This window comes from Bombina bombina, unplaced genomic scaffold, assembly GCF_027579735.1.
Source record: "Bombina bombina isolate aBomBom1 unplaced genomic scaffold, aBomBom1.pri scaffold_550, whole genome shotgun sequence".
Taxonomy (NCBI): domain Eukaryota; kingdom Metazoa; phylum Chordata; class Amphibia; order Anura; family Bombinatoridae; genus Bombina; species Bombina bombina.
The window spans coordinates 43,059-52,612 of record NW_026512529.1 but is presented as its reverse complement, the minus strand read 5'-3'; the positions used below and the strand labels follow the sequence as shown (position 1 = coordinate 52,612).

The 9,554-nt window shown below is 42.8% G+C and overlaps 1 protein-coding gene across 1 annotated transcript in view; it reads left to right on the top strand.

The window, feature by feature from the left end:
• Window positions 1–2,797: 2,797 nt before the first annotated feature.
• Window positions 2,798–9,554, top strand: part of LOC128644345 (F-BAR domain only protein 1-like) — a gene marked incomplete at its 3' end in the record, with an annotated part of 49,177 nt that continues 42,420 nt past the window's right edge. The window contains exon 1 of the mRNA XM_053696999.1: window positions 2,798–2,865. Within this exon, the coding sequence (XP_053552974.1) occupies window positions 2,798–2,865 (68 nt within the window). The remainder of the gene's footprint in view (window positions 2,866–9,554) is intronic.

Below are 9,554 nucleotides of genomic sequence, written 5' to 3'. Positions count from 1 at the left end.
CTCTTGCCACCTGTCAGCGATCCACATTCCTGGAGTGGAGAACTGGGAGGCGGATTTCCTAAGTCGTCAGACTTTTCATCCGGGGGAGTGGGAACTTCATCCGGAGGTCTTTGCCCAAATACTTCGACTTTGGGGCAAACCAGAGAGAGATCTCATGGCGTCTCGCCAGAACGCCAAGCTTCCTTGTTACGGGTCCAGGTCCAGGGACCCGGGAGCGGTCCTGGTAGATGCTTTGACAGCACCTTGGACCTTCGGGATGGCCTATGTGTTTCCACCCTTCCCGATGCTTCCTCGATTGATTGCCAGGATCAAACAGGAGAGAGCATCGGTGATTCTAGTAGCGCCTGCGTGGCCACGCAGGACCTGGTATGCGGATCTAGTGGACATGTCATCCTGTCCACCTTGGTCTCTGCCTCTGAGACGGGACCTTCTAATTCAGGGTCCTTTCAAACATCAAAATCTAATTTCTCTGAAGCTGACTGCTTGGAAATTGAACGCTTGATTTTATCAAAGCGTGGTTTTTCGGAGTCAGTTATTGATACCTTAATACAGGCTAGGAAGCCTGTTACCAGAAAGATTTACCATAAAATATGGCGTAAATACTTACATTGGTGCGAATCCAAGAGTTACTCATGGAGTAAAGTTAGGATTCCTAGGATATTGTCTTTTCTACAAGAAGGTTTAGAAAAGGGTTTATCTGCTAGTTCCTTAAAGGGGCAGATCTCAGCTCTGTCCATTCTTTTACACAAGCGTCTGTCAGAAGTTCCAGACGTTCAGGCTTTTTGCCAGGCTTTGGCCAGGATTAAGCCTGTGTTTAAAACTGTTGCTCCACCATGGAGCTTAAATTTAGTTCTTAACGTTTTACAGGGTGTTCCGTTTGAACCCCTTCATTCCATTGATATCAAGCTGTTATCTTGGAAAGTTCTTTTTTTAATGGCTATTTCCTCGGCTCGTAGAGTCTCTGAGTTATCAGCTTTACATTGTGATTCTCCGTATCTGATTTTTCATTCAGATAAGGTTGTTCTGCATACTAAACCTGGGTTCTTACCTAAGGTTGTCACTAACAAGAATATCAATCAAGAGATTGTTGTGCCATCATTGTGTCCGAATCCTTCTTCAAAGAAGGAACGACTTATGCACAATCTAGATGTAGTCCGTGCCCTGAAATTTTATTTACAGGCAACTAAAGATTTTCGCCAAACTTCTTCCCTGTTTGTCGTTTATTCTGGACAGAGGAGAGGTCAAAAAGCTTCTGCTACCTCTCTCTCTTTTTGGCTTCGTAGCATAATACTTTTAGCCTATGAGACTGCTGGACAGCAGCCTCCTGAAAGAATTACAGCTCATTCCACTAGAGCTGTGGCTTCCACTTGGGCCTTTAAGAATGAGGCCTCTGTTGAACAGATTTGCAAGGCTGCAACTTGGTCTTCTCTTCATACTTTTTCCAAATTTTACAAATTTGACACTTTTGCTTCTTCGGAGGCTGTTTTTGGGAGAAAGGTACTTCAGGCAGTGGTTCCTTCCGTATAAAGATCCTGCCTGTCCCTCCCGTCATCCGTGTACTTTAGCTTTGGTATTGGTATCCCAGAAGTAATGATGACCCGTGGACTGACCACACTTAACAGGAGAAAACATAATTTATGCTTACCTGATAAATTCCTTTCTCCTGTAGTGTGGTCAGTCCACGGCCCGCCCTGTTTTTTATGGCAGGTCTAAATTTTTTAATTATACTCCAGTCACCACTGCACCCTATAGTTTCTCCTTTCTCGTTTGGTTCTTGGTCGAATGACTGGGTGTGACGTAGAGGGGAGGAGCTATATAGCAGCTCTGCTTGGGTGATCCTCTTGCACTTCCTGTTGGGGAGGAGTTAATATCCCAGAAGTAATGATGACCCGTGGACTGACCACACTACAGGAGAAAGGAATTTATCAGGTAAGCATAAATTGTTTTTTTTTTTTTTTTTTTTGAGACTTTGAGGGTTTGTTGATCCGGTCAGACAGTCTCCCTGACACAAGTAGATTGTTATCTTAAATGGTCTCAGATCTTACCCACGTGGCATTGGAACATGTAACCTGCATATGCTGAAAATGTTGGATCTTTATCTGATAGGTAGCAGATACCGTTGAGCTATTAATTGTGGTAAATATATTATATGCGTCATGAAGCCAGATATAGATAGATATCATGTGAGTAGCGAGCTGTGTAAAAATCATCGGTCTATATGTCTCCCAGAAAAATCAACTCTATGTAAAAATGACCCATTTGTGCAGAAGGTTTAACCTTAATGTTCTTTGTATATCACACTGTATAGCCTGGAGTATTAAGCTGGGGGAAATACTGCGCCGCGTCTCCCACGTGGAGTTATGGTAGGCGTAATGGGGATTGTGTCACAAGAAAAGGCTCAGCGCAGCACTGCCCTATGAATCTAAGGGCCCCTCATTAAGAGTATAATTACGGTGTTAGCAGTCAGCTTGGTGGGTGTAAGCACTACTCACAGCAATTAAAAAGATCCTTGTGCCTTCAAACCCGAACAGCTTCTAGGCGAGGCATGTACATTTTCTTTGTAGGCCGCAATGTCATCCGTGGCTAGCAACGGCACCGTGCTTAGATGTGATTCAGTTGGTCGGGCGGCTCCAGATTGTGTCCGTGTCTCAGCGGAACATGTCGCAGTAAAATTAAAAGACTCTTGTCCCTTAAACGGAGCTGTACCCTAGGGCTAGTATCAGAGCACTATGTATTTGCGGCCATCTCCGCTCCCGGCCGGCTCCGCCCCCCCCATAAATACTGTTGTTTTAACACCATGGCAGTGGCAAGTGCTGCTGTTCGCAGACTTGAGTCAAGATTGCCTCCTCCAACAAAAGGAAGTTGGTAGGTGGAGTTTGACCCTTTAAAAAGTTGTTGTAATATAGTTTAGATTCTGCTGATATGTTAATCTATTGTAAAACTTCAGAAAATGTTGGAATTACAAGGTGTTTACTGTCTCTTTAAGACCATTACATTTTTACTTATGGACAAGCACACACAATTTCTTTCCTCAAAAATACTGTGGTTTTCTCTTGTAAGGTGTATCCAGTCCACGGATCATCCATTACTTGTGGGATATTCTCCTTCCCAACAGGAAGTTGCAAGAGGATCACCCACAGCAGAGCTGCTATATAGCTCCTCCTCTAACTGCCATATCCAGTCATTCTCTTGCAACTCTCAACATAGCTGGAGGTAGTAAGAGGAAATTGGTGTAATATAGTTAGTTTTTTCTTCAATCAAAAGTTTGTTATTTCTCCAACATAGGTGTGTCCGGTCCACGGCGTCATCCTTACTTGTGGGATATTCTCTTCCCCAACAGGAAATGGCAAAGAGCCCAGCAAAGCTGGTCACATGATCCCTCCTAGGCTCCGCCTACCCCAGTCATTCTCTTTGCCGTTGCACAGGCAACATCTCCACGGAGATGGCTCAGAGTTTTTTGGTGTTTAAATGTAGTTTTTATCCTTCAATCAAGTGTTTGTTATTTTAAAATAGTGCTGGTATGTACTATTTACTCTGAAACAGAAAAGAGATGAAGATTTCTGTTTGTAAGAGGAAGATGATTTTAGCAAACGTTACTAAAGTCGATTGCTGTTTCCACACAGGACTGTTGAGATGAAGTAACTTCAGTTGGGGGAAGCAGTTGGCAGACTTTTCTGCCTGAGGTATGACTGGCCACATTTCTAACAAGACTTTGTAATGCTGGAAGGCTGTCATTTCCCCTATGGGGACCGGTAAGCCATTTTCTTAGATTAAGTAAAAGAATAAAGGGCTTTATAAGGGCTTAAAAAACTGGTAGACATTTTTCTGGGCTAAAACGATTACTTTGCTAAGCATATTTGGCAGATTATAACTCTTAATAGTTATTATAATCTTGGGGATTGTTGTTAAAAAAACGGCAGGCACTGTATGGACACCTTTTTCAGATGGGGGCCTTTTCTAGTCATAGGCAGAGCCTCATTTTCGCGCCATTAATGCGCAGTTGTTTTTGGAAAGCAAGGCATGCAGATGCATGTGTGAGGAGCTAAGAACCACTGAAAAAGCTTATAGAAGGCGTCATTTGGTATCGTATTCCCCTCTGGGCTTGGTTGGGTCTCAGCAAAGCAGATACCAGGGACTGTATAGGGGTTAAATGTAAAAACGGCTCCGGTTCCGTTATTTTAAGGGTTAAAGCTTTCAAATTTGGTGTGCAATACTTTTAAGGCTTTAAGACACTGTGGTGAAATTTTGGTGAATTTTGAACAATTCCTTCATACTTTTTCGCATATTCAGTAATAAAGTGTGTTCTGTTTAAAATTTAAAGTGACAGTAACGGTTTTATTTTAAAACGTTTTTTGTGCTTTGTTGACAAGTTTAAGCCTGTTTAACATGTCTGAACCATCAGATAAGCGATGTTCTATATGTATGAAAGCCAAGGTTTCTCCCCATTTAAATATATGTGATAATTGTGACATAGTGTCCAAACAAAGTAGGGACAATGATGCCACAGATAATAATATTGCCCAAGATGATTCCTCAAATGAGGGGAGTAAGCATGGTACTGCATCATCCCCTTCTGTGTCTACACTAGTTTTGCCCACACAAGAGGCCCCTAGTACATCTAGTGCGCCAATACTTATTACCATGCTACAATTAACGGCTGTTATGGATAATTCTATTGCAAACATTTTATCTAAAATGCCTACTTATCAGAGAAAGCGCGATTGCTCTGTTTTAAACACTGAAGAGCAAGAGGATGCTGATGATAACGGTTCTGACATACCCTCACACCAATCTGAAGGGGCCAGGAGGGAGGTTTTGTCTGAGGGAGAAATTTCAGATTCAGGAAAAATTTCTCAACAAGCTGAACCTGATGTTGTAACATTTAAATTTAAATTAGAACATCTCCGCGCACTGCTTAAGGAGGTATTATCTACTCTGGATGATTGTGACAATTTGGTCATTCCAGAGAAATTATGTAAGATGGACAAGTTCCTAGAGGTTCCGGTGCCCCCCGATGCTTTTCCTATACCCAAGCGGGTGGCGGACATAGTAAATAAGTAGTGGGAAAGGCCCGGCATACCTTTTGTTCCTCCCCCTATATTTAAGAAATTATTTCCTATAGTCGACCCCAGAAAGGACTTATGGCAGACAGTCCCCAAGGTCGAGGGGGCGGTCTCTACTCTAAACAAACGCACTACTATTCCCATAGAAGATAGTTGTGCTTTCAAAGATCCTATGGATAAAAAATTAGAGGGTTTGCTTAAAAAGATGTTTGTTCAGCAAGGTTACCTTCTACAACCAATTTCATGCATTGTTCCTGTCACTACGGCAGCGTGTTTCTGGTTCGAAGAACTAGAAAAGTCGCTCAATAAAGAATCTTCGTATGAGGAGGTTATGGACAGAGTTCAAGCACTTAAATTGGCTAACTCTTTTATTTTAGATGCCGCTTTGCAATTAGCTAGATTAGCGGCGAAGAATTCAGGGTTTGCTATCGTGGCGCGCAGAGCGCTTTGGCTAAAGTCTTGGTCAGCGGATGTGTCTTCCAAGACAAAATTGCTTAACATCCCTTTCAAGGGTAAAACACTGTTTGGTCCTGATTTGAAAGAGATTATTTCAGACATCACCGGGGGAAAGGGCCACGCCCTTCCTCAGGATAGGTCTTTTAAGGCTAAAAATAAGCCTAATTTTCGTCCCTTTCGCAGAAACGGACCAGCCTCTAATTCTACATCCTCTAAGCAAGAGGGTAATACTTCTCAACCCAAACCAGCCTGGAGACCGATGCAAGGCTGGAACAAGGGTAAGCAGGCCAAGAAGCCTGCCACTGCTACCAAAACAGCATGAAGGGATGGCCCCCGATCCGGGACCGGATCTGGTGGGGGGCAGACTTTCTCTCTTTGCTCAGGCCTGGGCAAGAGATGTTCAGGATCCTTGGGCACTAGAAATAGTTTCTCAGGGTTATCTCCTGGAATTCAAGGAACTACCCCCAAGGGGAAGGTTCCACAGGTCTCAATTATCTTCAAACCAAATAAAAAGACAGGCATTCTTACATTGTGTAGAAGACCTGTTAAAGATGGGAGTAATTCATCCAGTTCCTATAGGAGAACAAGGGATGGGGTTTTACTCCAACCTGTTCATAGTTCCCAAAAAAGAGGGAACATTCAGACCAATTTTGGATCTCAAGATCCTAAACAAATTTCTCAGGGTTCCATCGTTCAAAATGGAAACCATTCGAACGATCCTTCCTACCATCCAGGAAGGTCAATTTATGACCACGGTGGATTTAAAGGATGCGTACCTACATATTCCTATCCACAAGGAACATCATCAGTTCCTAAGGTTCGTTTTTCTGGACAAGCATTACCAGTTTGTGGCACTTCCATTCGGATTAGCCACTGCTCCGAGAATTTTCACAAAGGTACTAGGGTCCCTTCTAGCGGTTCTAAGACCAAGGGGCATTGCTTTAGTACCGTACTTGGACGACATCCTGATTCAAGCGTCGTCTCTGTCAAAAGCAAAGGCTCATACGGACATCGTCCTAGCCTTTCTCAGATCTCACGGATGGAAAGTGAACATAGAAAAAAGTTCTCTGTCCCCGTCAACAAGAGTTCCCTTCTTGGGAACAATAATAGACTCCTTAGAAATGAGGATTTCTCCAACATAGGTGTGTCCGGTCCACGGCGTCATCCTTACTTGTGGGATATTCTCTTCCCCAACAGGAAATGGCAAAGAGCCCAGCAAAGCTGGTCACATGATCCCTCCTAGGCTCCGCCTACCCCAGTCATTCTCTTTGCCGTTGCACAGGCAACATCTCCACGGAGATGGCTAAGAGTTTTTTGGTGTTTAAATGTAGTTTTATTCTTCAATCAAGAGTTTGTTATTTTAAAATAGTGCTGGTATGTACTATTTACTCTGAAACAGAAAAGAGATGAAGATTTCTGTTTGTAAGAGGAAAATGATTTTAGCAACCGTTACTAAAATTGATGGCTGTTTCCACACAGGACTGTTGAGATGAATTAACTTCAGTTGGGGGAAACAGTGGGCAGACTTTTGCTGCTTGAGGTATGACACATTTCTAACAAGACTTGGTAATGCTGGAAGCTGTCATTTTCCCTATGGGAACCGGTAAGCCATTTTCTTAGTTTAGTATAAGAATAAAGGGCTTCACAAGGGCTTTAAAGACTGGTAGACATTTTTCTGGGCTAAAACGATTACTTTATAAGTATATTTAGTGGATTATAACTATAAATAGTTCTTTTAATCTTGGGGATGTATTAAAAAAACGGCAGGCACTGTATTGGACACCTTTTTCACTGGGGGCCTTTTCTAGTCATAGGCAGAGCCTCATTTTCGCGCCACTAATGTGCAGTTGTTTTTGGAAAGCAAGGCATGCAGATGCATGTGTGACGAGCTAAGAACCACTGATAAAGCTTATTGAAGGCGTCATTTGGTATCGTATTCCCCTCTGGGCTTGGTTGGGTCTCAGCAAAGCAGATACCAGGGACTGTATAGGGGTTAAATGTAAAAACGGCTCCGGTTCCGTTATTTTAAGAGTTAAAGCTTTCAAATTTGGTGTGCAATACTTTTAAGGCTTTAAGACACTGTGGTGAAATTTTGGTGAATTTTGAACAATTCCTTCATACTTTTTCACATATTCAGTAATAAAGTGTGTTCAGTTTAAAATTTAAAGTGACAGTAACGGTTTTATTTTAAAACGTTTTTTGTGCTTTGTTATCAAGTTTATGCCTGTTAACATGTCTGAACCATCAGATAGACGATGTTCTGTATGTTTGGATGCCAAGGTTCCTCCCCATTTAAATATATGTGATGAATGTGACATAGTGTCCAAACAAAGTAGGGACAATGATGCCACTGATAATGATGTTGCCCAAAATGATTCCTCAAGCGAGGGGAGTAAGCATGGTACTGCATCTTCCCCTTCTGTGTCTACACCAGTCTTGCCCACACAAGAGGCCCCTAGTACATCTAGTGCGCCAATCCTTCTTACTATGCAACAATTAACGGCTGTAATGGATAATTCTATTAAAAACATTTTGTCCAAAAAGCCCACTTATCAGAGAGAGCGCGATTGCTCTGTTTTAGATACTGAAGAGCATGAGGACGCTGATGATAATGGTTCTGACATACCCTCACACCAATCTGAAGGGGCCAGGAGGGAGGTTTTGTCTGAGGGAGAAATTTCAGATTCAGGAAAAATTTCTCAACAAGCTGAACCTGATGTTATTAATTTTAAATTAGAACATCTCCGCGCTCTGCTTAAGGAGGTGTTATCTACTCTGGATGATTGTGACAATTTGGTCATTCCAGAGAAGTTATGTAAGATGGACAAGTTCCTAGAGGTCCCGGTGCCCCCCGATGCTTTTCCTATACCCAAGCGGGTGGCGGACATTGTAAATAAGGAATGGGAAAGGCCCGGCATACCTTTTGTTCCTCCCCCTATATTTAAAAAATTATTTCCTATGGTCGACCCCAGAAAGGACTTATGGCAGACAGTCCCCAAGGTCGAGGGGGCGGTTTCTACTCTAAACAAACGCACTACTATCCCTATAGAAGATAGTTGTGCTTTCAAAGATCCTATGGATAAAAAATTAGAGGGTTTGCTTAAAAAGATGTTTGTTCAGCAAGGTTACCTTCTACAACCAATTTCATGCATTGTTCCTGTCACTACAGCAGCGTGTTTCTGGTTCGAAGAACTAGAAAAGTCGCTCAATAAAGACTCTTCGTATGAGGAGGTTATGGACAGAGTTCAAGCACTTAAATTGGCTAACTCTTTTATCTTAGACGCCACTTTGCAATTAGCTAGATTAGCGGCGAAAAATTCAGGTTTTGCTATTGTGGCGCGCAGAGCGCTTTGGCTAAAGTCTTGGTCAGCGGATGTGTCCTCCAAGAACAAATTGCTTAACATCCCTTTCAAAGGTAAAACGCTGTTTGGCCCTGACTTGAAAGAGATTATTTCAGACATCACTGGGGGAAAGGGCCACGCCCTTCCTCAGGATAGGTCTTTTAAGGCTAAAAATAAGCCAAATTTTCGTCCCTTTCGCAGAAACGGACCAGCCTCAAATTCTACACCCTCTAAGCAAGAGGGTAATAGTTCTCAAACCAAACCAGCCTGGAGACCGATGCAAGATTGGAACAAGGGTAAGCAGGCCAAGAAACCTGCCACTGCTACTAAAACAGCATGAAGTGTTGGCCCCCGATCCGGGACCGGATCTGGTGGGGGGCAGACTCTCTCTCTTTGCTCAGGCTTGGGCAAGAGATGTTCAGGATCCTTGGGCGCTAGAAATAGTTTCTCAAGGTTATCTCCTGGAATTCAAGGAACTACCCCCAAGGGGGAGGTTCCACAGGTCTCAATTGTCTTCAAACCAAATAAAAAGACAGGCATTCTTACATTGTGTAGAAGACCTGTTAAGAATGGGAGTGATTCATCCTGTTCCATTAGGAGAACAAGGGATGGGGTTTTACTCCAATCTGTTCATAGTTCCCAAAAAAGAAGGAACATTCAGACCAATTTTAGATCTCAAGATTCTAAACAAATT